A 23,442-nucleotide genomic window follows, 5' to 3' on the forward strand; every position below is an offset into this window, starting at 1 on the left:
GATGCACGTGACCCTGTCTTGCATGCTAGTTTGGCCTCTTTGAAGTCCAGGACTTAAATGACAGGTGCTTCAGTGAAGGCACACACAGCCCGGGGGGACACATGTCCATAACTGACTCCATTCCTCATTTTACCCTTTCTTGGATGATGTCCAAATGACAAAAGTTGTACCTTTTCTGTAATGGGAGAGAGAGTAGCTTAATGAGGGGCCAGTCTCCTTCAAAAGGTCAAAATACACAAACATCAACAATAACCAAACCTCAGAATGAAGGCTGTTTGTTATCCACAGAGGGTTTATTTCCACTTTAGACCCCTGACAGGAGAAACAGAGCACAGAGGCACCTTGCAGAGTAGTGAAGCTTGTGGTATGAAATATACAAAATACAGCATTCTCTATGTGCACTGTTCATAGACATAGGAGTGTGTTTCATGAACTGATTGGACAGGCGGACACTTCCCAATGTTCTCTTGGAATTCTTCTCAAGAGACTTCTCTGGCTGCCTTTCTCTGATGGAGAATCCCCAGAAAAGCAAGCTCTGGGGAGGAGGAACACAGTCAGCCCTGTGAGAGCCAGGTAAAGGCTCTGGCAGTCAGAAGACTGAATGCTAGCACTAGAAGAACGCTGAGAGGGATCTGATGTCTTCCTTTTCTAGATGAGGAAACTGAGGCCCAGAAAGGGAAAGTGATTTGTGAGAAGTTATACAGCCAGTCAGGGGACTGGAACCCAACACTCTTGGCTGTCTCTCTCTCTCTTCCCTGCAAGAGAAGTCTTCATGGGCAGGTCTCTGCTTCCCATGACTCGGGCTCCTGGAAACCGGAGGGGTGGATCTCTTTGAACATCCATGCCAGGTGGGTTCTCTGAAGAGCTCAGACTGTAGGCACGCTGGGCAGTCTGGTGAGATCGGGTTACTCCTAACGTCCTGAGCCCACCCTTCTTCCATTTTCTTGCCCAGAAGCCCAACGGGACACAGTGTGGGCCTTCTCTTTTTCTAAACAATCCAGCTGGGTCTCCACGCCTAGGGCTGGGGCTCAGGTCGCCCTTTCAGATGATACACTTCAAAGCTGGAAGTTTGCCTCATGCTTGTCTGGAGCGGCAGGTGTGGACGCCCATGTTGTCAGCTGATATTGGAGAGTAACATATGGGTCTAAATGATGTGTTCAGAATTGACAATAGGAATTTATTAGGGATGGGGGGCCTCCCACTGATATTCTCCTCCTCCTGGTCACCACAACACCTTCCCAGCTTTCTCGTTGTCCTTTGAAATTCCTTTAATAGAGAACACAGGCATATGGCTTGGACTACAAGAAGCTTTTGGGAGAGAAACCTAAGGAACAAAAGTATGCCAAGGCATCACCCTAGGAGACAGGGCCTCGGGGGTCTGATCCCTGTCTTCTAAAACCCTAGAAGAGACTAGACTTGTCTGTGCCAGGGCTGATCAGGGAAAACATACGGACTCAGCATTCAGCTCAACATAAGGAAAGATTTTCTAACAATCAGGTCCCAGCTCGGGCACACCAACAGTGCGAGGAGTGGGTTTGGTAAGTGACTAGGAGTGCATAAGGCCACCGGGGTCAAGCGCTCCCAAAGAGGAGTGTTGGGATTGGCCAGAGGTCTAGTCTCCCTCACTGTGCTGCCGGGGAGAGTGAGGCCTACAGAGGGGCAGGGGCTTGCTCAGGGCCATGCACCCAGGTCTCTTATACAGCCTTTTCCTATACCACACTGCTGGCTCTCAGGGCCCCTGGGCTGTCTTGGGAGGATGAGAACAGCGCGTTCCATTCCATCTGGTCTGGTGAGTAACGTGGAGTGTGCCGTCGGAAGTGCGTGTGCAGACTCACTCGGGCTGGGGTGGGGCAGGCAGGCCCTGAGGAAGTCAGTCAGCTCACCGTTCCACCTGGAGCGCCCCCAGGCCTTGTGGGGAGCCCATCTGCTCCCACAACCAGTCCACGTAGTTGGAGACCTTTGTGTAGACCCCATAGACCTGCTTGCTGCCGCATTCTTCAGGGCCCCCCCATGACACCAGGCCTTGGGCCACCCAGCGCTGGGTCAAGTCATCCAGAATGACAAAGGCTCCACCGCTGTCTCCAAGGCACGTGTCCTTGCCACCCTCATAATAGCCGGCACAGAACATGTTCTCCGTGACACTGTAGTTACCCGATCGAGACTCATAGCTGGTTTTGCACTCAGCGTGTGGCACCACAGGTAACTTGACGTACTGCAGGACATCAGACAAGGTCCGTGTGCCACTGCTGATGATTTCATCCACTGTCACGTTAGGATTGGAGATGCCCCACCCAGCTACCAGGCCCAGCATGTGGGGCTCCGGGCCTTCGGGCTCAGGACTTGGTAGGCAGATGGGCATGACGTGGGGTCCCAGGGGCACAGGTTCCTGAAGCTGCACCAGAGCTATGTCATGGTTGTAGTTCTGGATGTTGAAGTCTGGGTGGAGCACCACTTGTGCAGCTGAGCTGTTGACAGCGCCTGATTTGTCCCGCACATCGTGCAGGCCCAGGTAGACGGTGACATGCTCCTTGGAGACCGGTGTCACTGTGTTGTCTCTTCGCTGGGAGCGCAGCACGTGGGCTGCTGTGAGGATCCAGGACTCGGAGAGCAGAGCCCCACTCCCAAACCACTTGTCATTTGGCACCCTTGAGGTGTCCTCCACCACTATCAGGGCCTGCCACGGAAAGAGGCCGGGCTCGGCATTCCGACCCCCAATGATTCTCTTGACCAGGTTGGGCAGAGAGCGGGAGGGCTGACCACACACTGTAAGGAGAAGGAGGGAATGGGGACAAGAGACAGAGACTGGTCAGGTCAGACATATGGAAAGAGCTGCTGAAAGAAATTCACATCATTCACTGTAGATTATGCCACACGGGACCCTACTCTACATCACAGGGCCACACTAGCCTGGGAGAGTTCTACACGGGTGTCATCTTCGACTTAGGTCTTTCTGATCTGGCCTGTGTATGGTCTGGCCCTTCTGTAGCCAGTGCCATCGACAGACCAGACCATTTCATGTGTGGGGGCTTCACCATCCTGAATCATTTCCAGCCAACATCACTTTCAGCTTTGACCAGCTCATATTCCAGAAGAGGCCCATGCTGTGGGTACTTAGAAAAGTTCTGAAAACCATAGGTCATGGGCTTTGAGCGATGGAAGGAAACTAAAAGACTGTCCGGCGGGTCACAGGAAACACTGGGCTGGGAGGCAAGATACCTGGGGACTTGACCCAGCTTCTCTCTCCTATGTCCTGTGTGACTCTAAGTAAATTTGTCTCTTAATTTTTGATCTGCTAAATGAAGCAGTTGGCCAATATGATCTCCATGGATCCTTCAAATTCCAAATTCCCTCAATTTTTATTTCATTTTCCGTGGCCGTCCCCATTTTATGGGAGTAAAACTCTCCAGAGGTTAAGCAATTAGCCCAAGACACCTGACTATTAAGTTAGTAGGAGAATTAACTAGATTCTAAGGTCAATGTCTTGTCCCATATCCCACAGTACCTCATTACGTATACAGATCATGGTCACGGGCTCTGTAACTTTTTCTTCTTTGGCCTAAAGGACTCATGCTATGAATGCATGCCCAGGGCATCCGAGGTTAGGGGAAAGTGGCATAATCTACAAGCAATGATGCATGGGCTCTGCTCTGAGCCACCCATCATTGCACCCAGGAACCATGTAGTACCTTCAGGGGAAGAAGAAAGGTCTGATCAAACTTCGTTCCACTGAGTTGTACCCCGAGCATGCACATGCACCACCAGCCTCCTGCAGCCAAATGTCTTTGGCCCATGAGCAGAGAGGGTCTTCAGTACCAGCCCCCTGCTGGCCAAGAACAAGCTCACATGGGCCTTCCCAGCAGGGCTCTTAGGCTTGGGAGGTGAGCCTGGTGTGAGTGTGGGCTTCCTCCTGGTTGCAAATGGCCAGGCTACATTCTTTGGTTCTGGATACTTTCAACAATTCTTTAGAGACCAAGGAATATTTGTGTTTTCTTGGCAACTTTGGGAGGTCAGGCTTTCAGCGACCTAATGTTTTTCAGATGCTCTTCTTCCTGATGCCAAAAGCTTCTGACATGATCCTTAGGCACTCTGTCCTTCACATCAGGCCAGATGAGAGCTGGCCTTTGCTAATTCTCTGTGGCCTGGTCTTTCAGAGTTGAAGGCCAGACTCCCAATTACAAGCAGCAGCCTACAAGGTGACATCCCAAGGCAATCTGTGACTGGCCCTGCACAACAACTCACTTAGTGCCGAAAGGGCCTCATCTGGTAAGGGACATGCCTGTGGTTGAGTTCATGCTTACAACAAAGCCAGCTCGGAATGGTGCCTTTCTTCAATGTCAGAGCTGGGGAAGCTTGGAGCACCACTAATTGACAGATGGAGAAATCGAGGTTCAGAGAAGGCAAGTGACATACTCAAAGTCATTAGTGACAGAGCCAGAAGTAGAGCCTGTTTCTTCTAACTCTTGTTTTATTTTCTGCACTAAAGTCTGCTTTTCATCTTGATGTGCTTTTGTCCTTTCAAGAGGTTGAATGATGCAACAAGCCTTGAGCGAGCTCATTGAAATGGGACCTTCTTTTTGGCTGCTACCCTTTTCCATCCAATCTTTCCTGGAATGAAGGAATCTTCTTGAAAAACTAGAGCTTCAGCTGCACTGAAGCCAAATTCAGACTCTAGAGCACTGGAGGTACTGAGGGAGGGCCCTTAAAACAAAAATATAATATTCTAGAATTCTGGGTCCATGAGGATGCCATGAAACATAGAGTCAAGAATGGCTCAACATTGCTTGTGTTGACAGCAAAATTCTTGGCTTCATCTTCCAGCTCTGCCCCTAACCTTGTGGATAGCTTTGGATAAATCAGTGCTCCTCACCGATCCTCAGTTTTCTCACACGTAAAATGAAGGGCAGAGAGTATTTGCTTAATAAGATTCTTTGGAAAGGTGGATGTTATAATGCTAAATAAAATGGCTTTCTCCTTTCTGGTTTGCTTTTGGGTTCAATTTTGGTGTTTTAGGAGGAAAGGATTTAGAAATCTCTGGCATGGTCCAATGGTGAACCACAGTGCTTCCCAATACCAGGTGTTAAAAGAATTTCATGACTCACTGTATCCAAGATGCTTCGTGTAAATATAGAGGATGATAACCATTGAAGGTTATAGAATGTTATGGATCACTTGGTCCTACTCCCTCACCTCTGAGGTATGGAATCTTAGCCCCAGAGATTACTTACCAAAGATCACAATAAGAAAATGGCAGCACCAGGACTAGGACCCAAGCCCCTGACTCCCAGCTCAATGCCTCTTCCCCTTCCAGAGGTTGCAATATGGCTGCCCAGGATGGAATCCCCCTGAAATGCTTTTACCTTTGGCCCACATAGTATTTTAGCAAAATGGGGATTTGGCTTTCCAGTTTTCCACAGCTCCACCATTCCCCATCTTCTCTGAGGGTTCACATTGGGTGTGCTCTGTGCCCTTGGGTGTGCTCCTGGCTAAGCCTGAATGAGATGATGGGGGTCACCAGAGAATGAGTGGGATGACCTTTCCTCCGCTTCACCTCCTCCAACTTCTTTCTTAAGTATAAAACCCTCCCAAGTGAAGTCTTCCTAACCAGTCCTGACTCCTCCACTCCCAGACTACCACATGCAGTGAATTCCTCCTTCTGTAGGATCTCATAGCAACTATGATGGCCAACATGGAATGCTAACATTTTCTTTGGTTCTTACAGATAATGGTAGACAACCCTATAGTCTTTCTATTTTAACATCTATATCTAACATATAGAAGCCTACTGAGTGGATATTGAGGGTTACTAAAAGGTACCGTTCAGATAATACACTGTCTCCGTTTACCCCACACTCTAATTCAGTAAAATACAAATGCCACACAACATTTAACTATACTGCAAAGCTCCTGCTGTTACAGCAAATATGTAGGTGGGGTCAGCATCACTCCTCAGTGCTGTCCTGAATGGTTGTATCTTTTAATGAATTCTGCTTGATTAATTAAGTCAATTCTGCTATTTTTGCTTTTATTAAGAGTGTATATTTCTGTGCCATGACTATTAATTTTCTTTTTGGTGTGGATTATTTGTTTCACCCTACAGAGTATGTTTGAGGCTACGGTTTTCTAGAAAGTTGATTTGAATATATGTGTGCACTATGATTGCAATGCAAATCACCTATACTTTTAATGCCAACACAAATATCCACAAAATGTCTCCCAAATCTCTATGCACAGTGACACTTTCTGTTACCACAAAGTTCTTTTTTCATCTTAGAGTGGGGTGAGTAGGTGAGCCATGGGGCTGCAGTGGTCAGTAAGACTTGAATACATTGCTCTTTGGAGGAACTTCTTATTCTCTCCTATAGTTGTCCGTTATTTGTCCTATGTTGCTCATCTCTACAACACAGTGAGTACTTGAGGACAGAGGGCCCACTTTCTTGATTTCCCTGGTGCACAGGAGGTGCACACACAAACTGTTGGAGGGAAAGCCTGGTGGGAATGGAGCAGAACTGCAGAGAGAAGAGACAGGAAGGCTCTTGGCGTGATAACAGAGGCTGAATGTAGAGGCTGGATGGTTTGCCAAGACCTGATCTTGGGCTCTCTGAGGTAGCCCTTAACAAAGGACCAAAGCATCATGTTCCCCATCCACTCTCCATCAATAGCCAGAGCACCTTGGATGGGAGACCTGGAGGCAGAGGACTTGAGGGTCCGGTACCTGGCAGACATGTGGGCTGGCTTCTCCCCAGTACTTCATTCATCCAGACTCCTTGGGCAGAACAGGTATATATACCTGGGAGAGTGAAAATATATGGGAGAAAAGGGAGAGAATGGTTGATTTGTAGCACATGGAAAATAGATCTGGGTTCTTGATTCTTTTATAGTAGGCCATTGCAAGGGGTCTCTCGGATGCCATTCTCTTTAGGCCAGTCCTCTCTGCACCCTGAAGGACCTTCCTAAAATTAGAATCTATGCCTTCCCTCTGCTCACAATCACCAAGAGCTCCCCATTGCCCTCACAAGCAAACAGCACACTCTTCAGCATGGTGTCCAAAGCTCTGTACAGTCTGACTCCTGTCTGTCTGGGGCTGCCCCCTTCCTTTGATCCAGCCCAGCCCCTGGAAGGCACTTCCTCCTCCTCAGTCACCAGCCCTTTGCTCCTGCAGCTCCCTGTGGCGCACTTGTCTGCCCTCCTTTCCCCACTTAATAGACTCGTGTCCACACTCGTGTCCGCCATCTCATCCGAGTCTCACATTAGCTCTATGAGTTCCCCTTTTGAAAAGTGAGGGCTTTGAAGCTTAGAGAATTCTCTTAGTACCAGTCTGTGGCAGAGGCAAAACTGATTGGCTTTACCGTCTCCCTGAGGGTTCCTTCTCTGCCAGGGGCTCTGAGTGTGCATGTGAGGGTTTTGGGGGTGCCATGTGGCCTAACCCGTGGGATGTCAGCTTGAGGCAGGGAGAGGTAAGACATGCCCCCAGGTGTTTCTCCTTCCAGTTCCTCCCAAACTTCGGCCAGTAGACTGGCTGCCTCAGCGCCCAGTCCAACCCTGAGGCCCAAATGGTACAAGGTGGGAGTGGGCTGGTTTAGCATGGAGGGCTCACCTGTGATATTGTGGAGCATCTTGTAGTAGGGCTGCTGGCAGGAGTATCGGATCTCAGATTTGTATGTGGTAAGTTTGTTCCTGGTGGAGAAGGTGATTTGCCCATGTTTCAGCTCTGCTGGGGCTCCACAGTCTGCAACTGAGAGAAGAGAGTAACACCTCTTAATTACCCTGTGCTCTTCTCCTTGGGGCCATATGAAGGATTTGTCTCATATAGATGTGCAGGTTGTGCACTGCACACAAGTTCAGAGAGCAGTGCTCTAGTCTATGAGAATGGTACCCTAAAGATTTTACAGGGCCTTTGCCACCATGAGTAGCTCTGCTTTTGGGGTCTCTTCCATCTACTGTGGCACTACTGTGTGGCCAACTCACCTGGCCTTGTGTCAACTCCAGGGCAGGGGCAGGGCTGCTGAGATTTAAGCAGACCCCAGTCTCTTCCCCACATAGTCCTTTCTTTGGCTTCCAGTTCTATCGTGCAATCCTCTCAGTCTCTCCTGCCCAAGCATGAAGCCTGTAGCTCATTGAAAAAACTCGGGCTGACACGAACCAAGGAATCATCAGTTCTTCCAGACCCGACCACATGCTGAGCAAGAGCAGTTAATGTGCTCACATTGGTGCCTGGCATAAAAATACCAAAAACAAACAGAAAGACAGCAGCTCCTGCATGAACACACAGCCCCACCCTGCTGGCTTTCTGTGGGCATCCTGGCCACAGAAGGTGGGAGGTGGGGCCCAGGGTGGGCTAAGTTTGAATCGTTCACCTGCTTATGTTCTCCAATTGTTGGGGCTGGATGTTGGGCTTGGCTGTAGGATGCCTGCTCCTCAGAGGTGGTCTTAGGGGGTTGCCAGCACAAAGTCCAGTACGAGTCTGTCAGAAGCCCAAGTCATGGGCTGAGGACCCAATTTATCAAACGGTCTCTTCAGGGACTTCTTTTAGGGGGTGGTGCTCATTTCTAAGGGCATCTTCATTTTAGGGCTAACAGCCTATGTCAGAGTTGAAGAATCACAGAAAAGTCATAGATAGAACTTTGTAGTTCATAAGGAAGCCCAAAGGCGGACAATCCAGAATACCTTTACTTTACAGATGAGCCCAGAGAGAAGATTTGACTGGCCTAAGGTCACACAACGAGGTACAATCAGAAAACTGGACCTGATTTTGATTTCAGGTTTCTTTTGAGAAAACCAACTAACAATTCCTAAGGATCTGTTTTCTAGGTAAAGTGGCTTAAAATCAGTATTAGCTGGGTAATGATGGACATTAACTATTAATCTTCTGATAATTTCATAGGACAGCACTCCACAAAGGAGAACTTCCAGAATCCCCCCTCCTTGGGAAGCAGAGAGAGGGCAATTTCCCCCTGAGATGCTACCCAGAATTTGTGATTTTTAAGTTTAGAACTCTAAATTTATCATTTTGATCGAATAAAGAGTTACCTAATTTAAAACATAGATGGCTCCAAGGCCCTTCGATGTGGAGGAGAGCGGTGACAGCTGAGGGTAACAGCAGGTGTCTCCTATCCACAAGGAAGGCAAAAGCCAAGAGAACTGGCTAATGTTTTGTCTTGACCTCTAGTCTCCCTAGACAAATCGTTCCCATTCATTTTGATAACCCAAAACTAGAGACACTGTTCTACTCTGTATGATGAAGGTCAGCACTAGGGTCACCAGAGGTGATAACGTCTATTATTTAAAGATATAAAACAGTTTTAAATGTTCTTTCCTGCTGAGTCTCAAAGCAGATCTTTCTTCCTTTTTTAGGAAATACCATTCACTGGTGCCTGGATCTTGGTATTACTATTGTGTCTCTGAGCTTTGGTTCATTTTACCTATCCTCTGGACCTAATACCTAGTTCCAGGGGGAGGAATTGCAGGGTTGGGCTTAGATCCTAGAAGCCCTGGCTAGAAGTTCAGTCTACTGAGAGACTGTTACTTGGCCAGCAATGGTGGGGAGATATTTCTTGAGTACCTGCTTTCTCATCACTCTAGAGAAGGAACTTTGCTGGCCCTCTAGGCAGATGGAGGTGATAAATAGTATATAATAGAGGGTCGCTTCAGCTTGGGACTTCTCCCAAGTCTATAGTATCAGGTGAAGAGCCATGCCTCTCTGGGACCTGGAGACAACTTCCCTTTCCCGGGGGCCTTGAGCCCCACCTGGTGCAATCAAAGATGCTATACCCAGAGCCTCCTTCCTCAGCTAGCCTAGCCTCTTTACTTTGGAAGGGGTCTCATCCTTTCTCTAACACTCCCTCTGGCCACTTCCCCACTCTGGAATCAAAACGCTCTTCCTTTTTTCCATTCCCTTGGACGCCCTTTCTCATCATTCCCTGGGATGGGACGCACCCCACACCCTGTCTCTGCTGTCACTACTGGCTGCCATTTATTTTCCTTCAGACACATCTTTCTTGACCTGCCATCCTGAGTGTGCTTTGCCACAATCTGGGGCTTCCTGCAGAACAATGCACCATGGGCTCCCCTGGCACTCACCCCAGCATCTCTTGGTCCCCACCCTCGGTGCACCTGTGCTCCAGCATCACACACCCTCACTGTGCCGCTCACTCGCCTGCTTTCCCCACACGGGAAACCATGTGGTCCACGCTCTGGCCACCTTTGAGGCCTTGATCAAGCGCTGCTTCTTCTTGAAAGCCTTTTCTCCATCTTCTACTTGGAGAGGGCTGCTTCCCTATTTCCCCTTGCTGAGGCCTCTGTTCATCTCTCTGATGTGTGCATCTTATGGTGCCCAGTGTTGCAATTATTTGGGTCCATATCGGATCTTCTAAGTTAGGATCCCCTCTATCACACTGAGTAAAATATCTGTTACACATTGTGGGCTTAAACGTATTGACTTAACTGATGCCCGTCTTGACTGCCCCCCTCATCTCCGCTCTCGGGGGCACCCCTGCCCTAGGCTGGCACTGCCGTCTCCGGACCTGCCATTGTCCACCTGCATAGGATTCTGCCCTCATCGAAAGCCCTCATTAATCACCACATAGACTGACTGACTGGTCACAGTAATGAAGGGTTTCTCAGATTCGTCTATTCTGATTTTGTTCAGGCTGAAGCAGAGATTCCTGCTGCCACTAACAGAGCCCTTTATCGTGACCCATTGATGGCCCATGGCGCGAGAGCTGAGGACTGTGCTTTCAAGCGTGATACCTATCTTTTGAAACCTTTAATCAGGGAATTTTCAGAGATGCAAAATTTGTAAGCCCTGGTCCAGAGGAAAGAATACTAATAATGATAACGATAACGGGCTTTCAGTCCCGCGTTAGGTCTAGGTGGAAGCAAAACGTCTGTGGATGAGAATAGGTCTAGATTTCCTAAAAAGCCATGCTCTAGGAGTTATGGTTAGTTTCACACCTACTCATGGTTAGAAAGTAGCAACAGATAAAAATACTAAAGTCATAAAGTCACAGGCCTTCTGGCCCAGTTCAACTTGAAGTGTGGAGTGGAGGAGGAACCAGGGCTCACTTTGACCTGGTCAGCCTAGGGCCATGTGATTGTATATGAAATCTTGTGTCTCTGGAACCAAAGTCATTTTTCCTTTGAGAATTGTACGGTCCGCTTGGAGGGTGCTAAAAAAAAATCCCCCTTGGCTTTTCATTATTTTCCAGAGTAATGTTTGAATGATGGGTGGGCCCTCCAGGAGGGAACCGTTCTCCATTACACAGCAGTTTCGACTGCTTGACGCTGTGTTGCCTTGTTCAGCATCCACACTAATCCGCACAGAAATTGGAAATGGAGCGTTGGCGGGGTAGGGAGGGGTGGAGTAGCTCTGGGGCCCCAGGGTCTTGGGTATGGTCCATTCCTGGATGTCTGCACTCTGAGGGGTCCCGTCATTCACTCTGTCTCTTGCTCTGACCCGAGTTCGTTCTCCTCATCAATTTCGGTTTCTGCCACCGTGGTGAAGATCAAAGAGGGGTCAGCAGGTGCAGAGAAAGAAAGCAGGGAGAGGAAGAGAGGGAGAGAGAGAGAGAAAGGAGAGAAAGAGAAAAATTAGCAAGCAAAGCAGAAACAGTTCACGCAGGAAATACAGAAATCGCTCCACCAGACTGATTAAGAATGCAGTTTAGGTACAGCCAGTGTGGATGACAGTTTGGGATTGTGGAATTTGTACCATTCTGAGAATTTGCATGGTCATAAGTCCTGGCTCACAAGGATTCCAGCATTCTGCCCCTGAAGTGAGCTTTGTTTTCATCTGGTTTGAACCTTCATTTGACATATGCATTCAGCATGGAGAGTACTTGTGTTGGGTGGCCATGGCAAGGTGGAGGCAGGGTCAGGACAACCCTCCATCATTTCCACTTCCTGTTCCAGTGCAAGTTTCTTCACTCTACATGCACACTTCCTGTCTGTTCCCAAACTCTTGCCCCACAATCCCTAGGGACTTGAAATTTCTTAGTCCTACTCATCTTTGCACCTAGGACCCAGCATATGTCTGGGATGCAGAGATGCTCGGTGAAAACCTATTCAGTGAATGAGTACAGGTGCCAGGTATGCCTGAATTGAGATTCTAATAACCCTAATCTGGGCTATGTTGGGAGAACCAGGCCATATTCAGGAGAAAAAAAAAATATTCCTCTTCTTTAGTACAAAATGACGGCCATTCTTTTGTATACTAACGTAAGTCACTTAAAATAGTACCATCAAATGAAGTACTTCTGTTGTAATCGAAGTGTGCATGCTTCATTGGAGAAAAATTACTATTAAACTTTTCTACCTTCCAAAAGCATGAACGAGAGAAACCAAACCTCTGCCTAGTGAGGAGTTTGGATGTGGGGGGTGGGAGGGAAGAAAGAAGCTTTTATGAACTTTCACTTACTCCTGGTGCTCCACTGGCACAGTAGGTACATTAGCCCAATTGGTCTTGAGAAGAATCAAGAGTGTAGGAAACTGAGGCCGGAAGTCTGAGTAAATTGCTTAGGGACACTCAACTGGTCAAGCCTGGATTTGATCTAGAACTTTCTGACTTTACAAACATCCTGTCTTCTCCACACCACATTCTCTTTTGCTTCCTCCTTCACAATGCGCCCTTGCTTTGCCTTGTACAGTATTCACACAGAACTTAGTCGCAGCACTACACGTGAGCCAGGCGTTGGAGAAGGTGGTGGACATGTCTGCTGGCCTTTGAGTTCCTCAGTTTCTGGACCTTTCTTTTCTACCTGAATTTCCTGTTTCCTATAGGCATCCAACTAGTGAAAGCCATAAAATGCCCCCCCCCCCCCCCCCCCCCCGCCTTTTCCCACCCTGGGCCCGGACTCCCGCCACGTTGTCATATACAAAAGAAAGATTTGAAAAGCAAGTGTATTTTCTAAAATTCTGTCTGGGATTTGCTTCAAGAGAGCTCCTACTGACAGAGTCCCCCCCTGGGGCTTTGGGAGTGGATCTGCCTGCCTAGAGTTAGGAGAGAGTTGGGAGAACTACAGGGAAGTGGGATACTACTCCACTGTTTATGGCAAGCCATGAAACGGGGGTGGGCAGGACCGACTCTTGCCTTTTCACCTCTCCCTCCTAAAGCCAACCCTCTCTTTGCCCCTTCCCTTTCTTCCCTTCCCACCCTCCCGTCACCACACCTCCCTTCCCCCATGCTGCCATAATGAGTTTCCTAAAACTGTGGTCTTCACAAGTCTCTAACTGGAGCGACCTGGGTAGGGGACAGGGTGGTGGCTGGTAATCTATACTTTCACAGTGCACACTAGGTGATTTATGTGGAATATATAATTTGAGAAACGCCCCAATGTATTCTAAAGTATGAAAGCTAGTTCAACTTTTTATTGTACGTTTGAGGTGAAGGATCTTGTCCATGATCACGGGGTGGGTTAGGAGCAGAGTCAATGCAAAATCTCAGGGTCTCAAGAGCCAGTACAGAGCTGTGCCCCTGGCCCCTGCTTCGCACAGGTCTACTGACCTCACAGCCTTTCCTGACGGGCCCTAAATCATGAGCTGTTGCAGAAACCTTAGTGGGTATGGCTGATGACCACATAGAGATTGGCAAGGTCATTTGGCTCTGGGCACCAGTGCTAAAATAGTTTCCTGAATTAGTAATTGCCAGAGCTAGTTTCAGAGCAGGGGACAAGCTACTTCTTTAGCAAGTTTGGCAACTTGCCTGCAGGCAGAGGTAAAGTTAGCATTTGGGAAGTAAACCGGGACCAACAAGAAGTTTCTTTTGGAATCCTAATGTCGTATTGCCTAAACAAACAGTAGTCTTTCGGTCCAGCCCTCACGTGTCTGCTGAGTTACTGGCTCTACCCCTCGTTGAGCACACCCGTCAGGTTTTCACCCTTGTGTGGTCTCTGATTGGAACCCACCAATGCTGGGGAGCTCATTATCCTTATCATAGACCAGTTTTGTTCTCTTACTTTTACAGGTGGGAATCTTGTTACTCCATGTCCCATCCTTCAGACACTCGATCTGGAATGTGTCCATCTCCACATTATCCTAGGAAGAAACAGGAAGAAGATGTGGCAACAGGGAGGAGGGGTGGGGTTGGTGGTTGTTCCCCAGTACAACCGGCTCAAATTCCATACCCAGTTGTCCTCGACTAACATTTTCCAACCACTGGCTTCCAAGGGCAAGCTTGACTTCATGGAAAAGACAGACTCTGAATTCATAGTGCCCATTCCAACCGCGGAAAGGGGCAAGGGCTGTGTGTGAGGAAGGGTTGGGGCAACTGTCCTGGAGGGGAAACCTGTACCCTTGACTCTCTTTCCAGAGCAGGGCCTCTCAAACGTGCGTAAGCATCCGTATGGCTAAAGGCTTTTGCACAAACTGCTTGGCCCCACCCCCGGAGTTTCTGATTCAGTGGGCCTGGCTTGGAGACTGCCGTTTGCATTTCTAACGAGTGACGTGATGCTGTGGTGGGGACCCCACGTAGAGACCCATTCCGTGAGAGCTCCTCCAGCTTGACTCACACTGGACTCACCTGGGTAACATAACAGAAAAACCAATCACTGGCCCTGCCCCAGAGATCCCACTTTAATTCATCTCAGGTGAGGCCTAGGAGGTGCTTTTGTTTCTATTTTCCAAGGTAGCCAGGAGGCTCCTGGGAAGAGTGAGCCATGTGCTGCCTCTCAAATCTCTGCTTCCCATCCCAGTTTCCCCCAATCGGCCTGACTGATGAACTCCGTTAAGGTTGTTTGTCCTGATTGCAGGGCTGAACAGATCTTGATTTGTTTTTGCAATTCAAACCAGCCCAAGCTCTGATAAATGACTGTTGTGCCATTTCTAGAAGTGAGAGTCTGGGATGCATGCTTTGGATTTTCAGAGGGCTGGCATTTCTGGAACATGCTGGAGGTTTATGGGGAAGTTGGTAAATACCTTGGAGGGGCCATGGCAAGCTCCGGGAAGCCCGTCTGCCCTGGGAGGCACAGGAGCATCTCTTTGGCCCCTCCTCCCCCAGCAGGACCCTGTACCTTTAGCACTTTGTAGCCTGTGTCACAGCTGATGAGCACCTGATCTTTGAAGGAATACTTGGCTTGCAAGGGCTCGATTTTCCCGTGGACAGGAGGTTGTAGGTCCGGGCACTCATTCCCTGGTGGGGAGCAATGAAAGAGTGGTGGGTGAGAAAACAACGAAAAGGCTGCAGCAGGTGGCCAGCCCCTGCAGTGCAAGGTATGGTGCAGGGGAGACCCACAGAACTAGGTGTTGGGGGTCTGTACCTACTAGGTTCTGAAGACTTATTCTGGAACCTTGAGCGGGTCACTTTCCAACTTGGACCTCTATTTCCTCATCGGTAAAATGAGCTGGTTGGCCAAATGATTTAATCACAACATACGGTAGGAAGGATATTAAATGTCACTGAGTGCAACCCTTGTCTGAGGCCTCCTTTACAACATCTTCCGTGGTAGACGTCAAACATCTATTTGCATTCCTACAGTGACAGGGAGCTTAATACCTCCCAAACCTGTACCTTTCCTACTGGACTCCTCTGATGAAAGGAACAGTGTTTTCCTATTTCACTGAAATTTATATCCTTGTCATTGGCACTCACTGGGCAAAGTTTATTCTCTTGGGCAGCTCAGTATGACTTAATCGCTCTTTCTCCCCAAGACCGTTCTTCGGAGTGTTAGAGAGAGACCGTGAACATATGCTTCTGAGTCCGCCCTTCCGAAGCCTAAGTTGGACAGGATTCCCAGGCCTGGCTCCACCCCTGACATTTTTTCCTGGACAAACTCTCTGTTAATACACTCTCCATTCCCCTCCCCAGAACCAGGCATTGATGTGATAATGCAGGCAAGGCCAGGATATCAGATCTATGAGATCAGCTACAACCAGTACCCTCTTTTTCCTCGGCTTACTGCAGACCCCTGGGGCACATGGCTCTATCAGGCTTTGGGCCAGGACTGGCTGCCTTCGGGTAGTAGGGAATGAGGCCTACGGAGGCTGCCAGTCTGGGGGCCACAGGAGGCAAACCGCCATGAGGAAACGTTTTGAGCTATAGGCCCGCACTCAAATTCCTGCCCCAGACTTGGAGAGGGCTGAGCTGGGAGGGTTCTCTCCAGGCCTAATGAATCGGTGTGAAAGAGTAGATCAGGAAATAAGGTTTTTTTTGTTAGTTAGTTTCTTTGTTTATTATTGTTCTTGTTTAAATCTCTTTATGTGATTTTGAAGTGCGGCAAGTTTGAAAACTATGTCTAGTCTAATCCCACCATTATTGCTGCCCTTGCCCCCATTTTCTGGATGGTAAACTGAGTCAGGAGACAGAATGTACTTGGCCCCAACCTCCTTTATAGCAGAGCTGAGGGTCCTGTCACGTCCCCAGAGGAGTCCCAGGCCTGCATCCCTCATCCCTCAGCTACTGTCCCATGAGCTACTGAGCATGGTGACTAAGTGTGACCCATGGGGGAAGAGGCTGTATTACCTGTTGCCCTGTATGAGAGCCTCCAGCCCCGGTTCTCGCCAGAGTTGTCGCTGCGGAACAGGATCTGGACACTGTGGCTCTGGGTATTGATGGGTTCTGGGGCTCTCTCTCCACAGAAGGGCCCCCAAACTTTTGGGTCAGCTTTAATCTGTGAGGGGCAAGATAGAGGAAAAGGTCACATCTGAGCTGTGGTGGCAGCTGTTGGGACCATCTCTGTACTGAACCCCGGCTTTCTGGAAGCTTCCATGTGCACCCATAGTATCCACTCGTGTTTTTAGCGGGCATTAGCATTCACCAAACAGTTCCATCTCTACTCTCTCACTTACAGAGTACAATGGACTTGGAAGTGGACAAGGCAGTCCTCTGCTCCAAGATGAACATACTATGTCTCAGAATGGGACAGAGTCCTGTCTAGGTGCATAGGATAGAAAAGACTTCTGCTCTCAAAGAAACTGCAGTCTAGTCGAGGATGGAGGCGAGGGGGGGACTAACAATAAATAAGCAAAATAATGATAAAAAATAATCATGATGGTGTGTGTGTGTGTATATATATATATATATATATATATATATATACAAGTATATGCTATATATTTCTAATGTACGTAGTACAATCTATGTAACCTATATAATTCATCATTTATATAATAGATAAAATATTTATTTGTTTATTTGTAGACAAAACTTTAAATAGATGGTCAGGGAAAGTTTCTTCAAAGAGGTGACACTGGATTTGAGACATGGAGAATGAGTAGAAGATTGTCACTTGAGGAAGAGAGAAGAATACTTTCCAGGCAGAGAAAACAGTGTATGTAAAGGTCAAGGCCAAAGGCGGGAAAGAGCCCGGCATTAAGAGCAGGAAGGAAGCCAGAGTGGCTGGAACAGAAGGAGTGCCATAGCATGAGGTTGGAAAGGCAGGTAAGCACCACATGGTATTGAGGGGTTTATGTTTACTTCCAAGAGCAGTCCTAATCGGATCTGGATTTTATAAAGATCAGCCTTGATGTCATGGAGAACAGACTGTGTAGGGCAAGGCTAGAAGCAAGAAACACAGCTAGAAGCCTTGCCACGGACCAGGAGATAAGAGGGATTTTCCTGGAATGGAGTCAGTGGGGATGGAGAGAAAGAAGTAGGCACTATTAGCTGATCTAGATTTCCTGACTACCAGGTGTGGGTCCTTCCTGTGCCTCTAGCTCGTGTTTTCTTCCATCTCCGAGGACCAGGCCTCCTGACCCTTCATCTGGTGGCTTCCACAATCTTGGGTGATATCTCCATCTTGTCACCTTATTGTGAATGGGGGGAAAGTGAAGCCCCATGAGGTTAAGTGCCTGGAGAAGGTTTACAGCATAGCTCCTGGGATACTATACGTGGCAGGCAGAAGTCTAAGATGGTCCTCGTGACCTTCACCTCTGGTGTTCCTTCATGGTGATGTCACGTGACATGGCAAAAGGGATTTTACAGGTGGCCAAGGAGCTAGTGTTGGATCAGGGAAGATCCCTAGGCTGGAGCTGATGGAGCTGGTAGACACTATTTTAAGTAATTTTTGGTCTTGGTCTTCTACCCTGGGAGAAACTGGAGGACCAAGAATATCAATTTTCCCAATTCAGGCAAGATCTCCCAGCATGGCCAGGGCAAATGTCCATTGTAGGCTTACCTTGATGTAGTCATAGGGGCAGGGCACCTCAGGGTGATCCTCAATGTCGAAAATGTCCTCAAACTGGAGGCTGACCATGAAACCCTCCTCTAGCTCTATCGTGTAGAAACATTCCGAGCTCTTAGGATAAGGGTTGGGGAAGTCGGGGCTGGTGATCACGCCGGTCCTCTGGGTAAAGAGGTTATCACTGCACTCCACTGTGGGAAACATACCAGAGCAAAGTGGCACACCACAGCCATGGCCACAGAAACCCCTTTCTCATCGGTTACTGTATGACTTTCCCACTGGTCCTGAGAGGCAATGGGAAGGCATCATTAGCCCCATGTTATGGATGGGTAGACTGAAGTTCAGGGAGAAGTGATGTATCCAAGGTCACACACCTCATAATGTTCAGAGTCAAGACTCAAAGGCAGTGAGTGTGATAAACCTTCTCATCAGCTTCTCTGGTATTGGTGTGGGGCAGAGGGGGTCTGAGAAGTAAAAGTTTTGAGATAGACTGGTAGGCGGAAACCTCTAGACCTCCTTTGTCTGCTCTCCCCTCAGCCCAGAACTCCATTAGGTCTCTGTTCAAAGCCTTCCTGATCCCTCATCCAACACGGGACACTCACACATATCCGTACTCTCTGGCCCCTGACCTCGTTCTGTTTCTCCTCACGCGGCTGACCACTGCTTGACATTGTGCAATATATTTGTTGGGGGATTTTCTTGCCCCCAGTAGACTGTAAGTTCCCTGAGCTCAGGGATTCTGCTTTGTTCGCCACTGTAGCTGCAACCAAGGATCCAGTGTCCTGGGACCCTGGCCATGGCTTAGACCTGCCAAGGCCCTTTATCTGCCACTGAACCTTTGTCCTTGGGCTGACCCCTCCCAGATCTGGGATGTCAATCCTTTCTAAGCCCTTGTTTATCCTGCTCATTTGAATATGAGAAAATTGTGGCTCAGAGAGGGGGCATGGCTAACCTAAAGTCCTATAGCTGTGAGCTGCAGAATATGGTTAGGATGAGGCCTCTTGAATTCCCACCTCTTTTCATTTCTTACACCAAGCACTCTCCGGGGGGTGGCATTTAGCCCATGGAGGCTTTTTTTTTTTTTTTTTTTTTTTTTTTTTTTTAGGCAAGGTTGCTCTTTTTATGCATAATACACAGACAGGACATACAGTATATAAACATACATACAGTATTATCTGTGGTATTAAAATTTCATGGGTGGGGGAAATTAGGAAGATAATGTTTTAAAAGGCTCCTGGAGGCAGAGGAGAAAATGAAAACAAAGACTGAGAAGCCTTGCTCATTCTTAGTCCCCACCGGACTTAGTATGTAGTAGATACTCAATAAATACCTACTGAATAAAAACCAAGGAAAATACAGCCCTCTTGAAGAAAACTCCTGTATGTGCCTCCTTTATACTGATGGATCACATGAGGGTTTTATTCAGAAGAAAGTAGACATTTTTTAAGGAGGAGGGAAAAGAAGTCTTGTTTCCAGCCTTTCTCTCCTCCAATGATCCCCCACTCAGCTTCCAAGTGACCCTCCTAAAACACAGATCTTTACCCTGCAGCCATACTGATCTGATGGCAATGCCCCAAACATGCCAAGTTCTACCAGGACTCTGAACATTTGTTCTCTCTGCCTGGAGCACTCTCCTTTTCCTTCTTCTTCCCACTCTGCCAAGGGCCACCATCTCTGGGACATGTCTGCTCACAGTGCCGTGCAGACTTAGGTCACTTGTGCTGAGCCCACAGCATTTGCTACATTTCACCACTTGCTTCTGTGCTGATAACCCCACTAGTCAGGGAGGCCCTCATGGAAAGTGGCTGAAGTCTTCCATTTCTCCATCCTCGCCCTGCCCGGAGGTGGCAGCAGGGTGAGCGTGTTGATTAAGACAGGAAACCAGAGATGGAAGGAATGGGGCATATTCCTCACTGTCTCTGTCTTTGCCTCTCTCCTTCCTCATCTGTTCTCTGGACTGAGGTTCTCTCGATCACAGAGGAACTTGTGAGGCCAGGGGAGTGAAGAGGTAAAGGAACGGCTGGGTGAGGCCGGGTGCATGGCTGAGAGAGAAAGGACTGGGAACCCAGCTTTTCCCATAACTGGGGCCAGGCCAGTTACCTACAGTAGGAGAGCAGAAGTTCCTGCTGTCCAGGAAGAAAGATGGCCTAGAGGCTTCACAAATGTGGTCCTTTGAGAACCTGAACGCAGACTTCCCGGCTGGCGGGCATTTCAGCATCTTCAGGCATAGGGTATCTGAGGCAGAGCTCTCTGGCTTCATTTTTACTTGTTTCTACTCCATATCTGTTCCGCCTCTGAGCCTCCCCTAATCTTATTGAGAAACATGGCACAAAGTGGTGATATAGGGAGTCATCCTTGGGCCCCACCTCGGCAGGTCCTGTTGTCCGTGTGGAGGAGGTAGCCAAAGCGGCAGGAGCAGTAGTAGCCGCCGATGTAGTTGTGGCAGTAGTGGTCGCAGGACAGCTCCTCGTCCTCCCGCTCAGTGCACTCGTCTACATCTGCAGGGCAGGTAGAGGCTTTTGGTCAGTCAGTCCACGTGGGACGATGAAGGCAACAGCCATGTGCTCTGTACATGGGCCACTCCCTGTGTTAGCCTCACATAAAACCCCAAAGTAGCCATTGTCTCCATTTACAAATGAGGCAACTGGAACTCAGAGAACGGAGGCAACTTATCCAAGACCGTCGAAAGCCAGGTTCGAGGCCAGGCGAGCTGCCTCTCACGGGTGCCACTACCCCGTAAGAGTTGTGATAATAGCAGGTAGAACTCTTACCATCCCCTTTCCACAGATGATGAAACAGACAGTTGGGGCCTTTAAAGAACTTACTCCAAGTCATAGAGATGATAAATGGTGGAGTCAGTATTCACACCCAGGTAGGGTAGCTCCAGAACCCATTCTTTCTTTCTAGTCCATGCAGCCCCTCTCTCTATATATATATCCCACTTCCCTGGGCAGTGGGAACGTAGACATTAAAGAAACGCATGTTCTCAACCCAATTTAAAAATTTGATCATGCAAGGGCACCTGGGTTGCTCAGTCGGTTAAGCACCCAACTCTTGATTTCAGCTCAGGTCACGATCTCATGGTCGTGAGATCAAGCCCCACATTGGGCTCCATGCTGTCAGCTTAGAAGCCTACTTCGGATTCTCTCTCTCCTCTCTCTCTGTCCCTATACCACTCCCACACTCTTTCTCTTTCAAAACAAATAGATACACATCAAAAAAATTTTGATCATACATTTCCCCCTAAAAGCTAAAAGAATGGCCAACAGGCACATGAAAGGATGCTGAACATCACTAGTCACCAGAGAAATGTAAATCAAAACCATAATGAGGTACCGCTACATACCCCATCAGAATTTTAAATTTTAGAAATTAAAAAATTGACATCGAACTCTTGTACATTGGTGAAGGAATCTAAAATAGTACAAAAACACTTTGGGAAAGGCCTGGTAATTTCTTATGAAATTAAATATACACCTGTCCTATGACCCAACAATGCTGCTCCTACCTATTTACCCAACAGAAGTGAAAACATATGTTTACAAAAAGAGTTGTACAAGAGTGCATAGAAACTTTATTAGTGAGAGTCAAAAAACGGATAGAGTGCAGGTGTCTACCAATGAAAGAATGGATAAATGGACAGTATTATATTCATACAATGGAAAATTACTCTGCCAGGAAAGGAGCAAGTTACCGATGCATTACAACATGATTGAAACTCAAAAACTTTATTCTTAGTAAAGAATCCTCACTTCCAAAATATATTTTGTGTACGTTCATTTATATGGAGTTTAAGAAGAGGCAAAACTCATCTATAGTGGAAAAAAAAATCAGAACAGTTGTCACCTCTAGGGTAGATGGGACCAGACTGTGACTGAGAAAGAGCATAAAGGAACTTTCTGGGTTAACGGTAAAGCTCAACACCTTGTTAGGGGCTTGGGTTACATACAATATAAAATTTTTGAAACTCAACAAATGTACTGAAGGCTTATGCATTTCACTGAATGTACATTTTACTTTAAAAGAAGGAAAATTGTGAATAGATATTGAACTTCAGCAAAATGAAATGCACGGGTAAGTATTTAGGAAAAAGTGTACCACTGTCTGTCTGCAACTTACTTTGAAATTCATCAAAAAGAGGGGATTAATAGCCAGATTGAGGATGGATAGATGGGTAGATATGTGATAAAGCAAATGCAGGAAGAGGTTAATGGCAGAGTATCTATGGTGAGTATGTAGGTGTTCATTGTAAAGAAACGAGCATGAGGTACTTTTAATCTTTAGAGAGAAGGGGAGACCTGGGGTGAGCCACCCATTTCTCCAACTTACCTACAGCCATGTAGTGGGCATCAAAACCCGTGAATCGCTCCTCATTGGAGAAATCTGACCGGAAAGTGATGGACATGAAGGAGCCGGGGGAGAACACTACTTCCTGGCCAGGGGTCTGCTCCGTGTCTGTGGTCTCCCTGCCACAGAAGGTTGCCAGCACCTGCTCTTCGGTTTCTACCTTTGGGATCAAAGAGGAAGGGAACAAGATGAGTAGCTTCCAAAATTAGCTTGGTCTCTAAACGAAAAGAGGGAGGGGCTGCCCTTGAACAGACCAGGCAGCCTGGGAAACCCAGAGAAAGAGGATTTGGGACTCTGGGACTTGAGGAAAGACACAGTGTGGGTTAAGTCCATGTGGCTGCATAGTCACTGCCTCATTCCTTTGTTTGGGTCCATCAGCAGTAGCTTGACATTTGTCATCCTATGGACAAAAAAATGACTCATCTGTCAAAACTAACTCACTATTAGAACTCAGACTTAGATAACCTCACAGATGGATTCCATATGCAACAGAAACTGACCACATTTCCAAAGACGAGAAACGAACTCCGAGGCATTCACTGAGCATTCAGTGTGTGCCTGCCACTGAGTAAAGCATGAAGCTGTGCCTGGGGAGCCAATATTCAGACTGATGAAAACACAGACAGAGCTGTTATATGGTGCGACAAGTGCTTTAACGGGAACGCAGTCACTGGGAACGCACTGGCACTCAGAAGATGAAAGATCCCATCAGAATGGAAACTACAGGAGAACGAGACTTTGTTTTCTTTGTAGATGTGTTTTTAGTTCATGGAGCAGGACCTGGCACCTAGCAATTACCCAACAAATGTTTGTTACCAAGAACTAAAGTGTGAGGCTCTTTCTGAGAACAAGAAGCCAGGGAGTCTGTGGGAACATAAAGTCGTAGGAAAGGTTGAAACGAGATTATAACTGACTTTGAATACCATAAGAACACTATGTGACTCTTAATTCTGAGTACAGAAAAGACACTGGAAACTTTTGAACA

At 47.8% G+C, this 23,442-nt stretch overlaps 1 protein-coding gene across 8 annotated transcripts in view; it reads right to left on the bottom strand.

The window, feature by feature from the left end:
- MASP1 (MBL associated serine protease 1) overlaps positions 1-23,442 on the bottom strand; it is a 61,055-nt gene that overhangs the window by 11,502 nt on the left and 26,111 nt on the right. For 4 of the 8 annotated variants that reach the window (XM_040481059.1, XM_040481063.1, XM_040481061.1 and 1 more), the window contains 9 exons: positions 22,440-22,617; positions 20,477-20,608; positions 18,105-18,301; positions 16,451-16,598; positions 15,003-15,121; positions 13,950-14,028; positions 7,595-7,732; positions 6,713-6,787; positions 266-2,763 (listed from right to left, as the gene is read on the bottom strand). In XM_040481059.1, the coding sequence (XP_040336993.1) occupies positions 1,880-2,763; positions 6,713-6,787; positions 7,595-7,732; positions 13,950-14,028; positions 15,003-15,121; positions 16,451-16,598; positions 18,105-18,301; positions 20,477-20,608; positions 22,440-22,617 (1,950 nt within the window). In that variant the 3' untranslated portion in view covers positions 266-1,879. Of the gene's footprint in view, positions 1-265; positions 2,764-6,712; positions 6,788-7,594; positions 7,733-10,743; positions 11,484-13,949; positions 14,029-15,002; positions 15,122-16,450; positions 16,599-18,104; positions 18,302-20,210; positions 20,453-20,476; positions 20,609-22,439; positions 22,618-23,442 lie in introns of those variants that run through there. The other 4 variants (XM_040481060.1, XM_040481062.1, XM_040481065.1 and 1 more) reach the window with 3 other exon arrangements.

The sequence above is a fragment of the Herpailurus yagouaroundi genome, unplaced genomic scaffold, assembly GCF_014898765.1.
Source record: "Herpailurus yagouaroundi ecotype Mexico unplaced genomic scaffold, PumYag 159, whole genome shotgun sequence".
Lineage (NCBI taxonomy): Eukaryota > Metazoa > Chordata > Mammalia > Carnivora > Felidae > Herpailurus > Herpailurus yagouaroundi.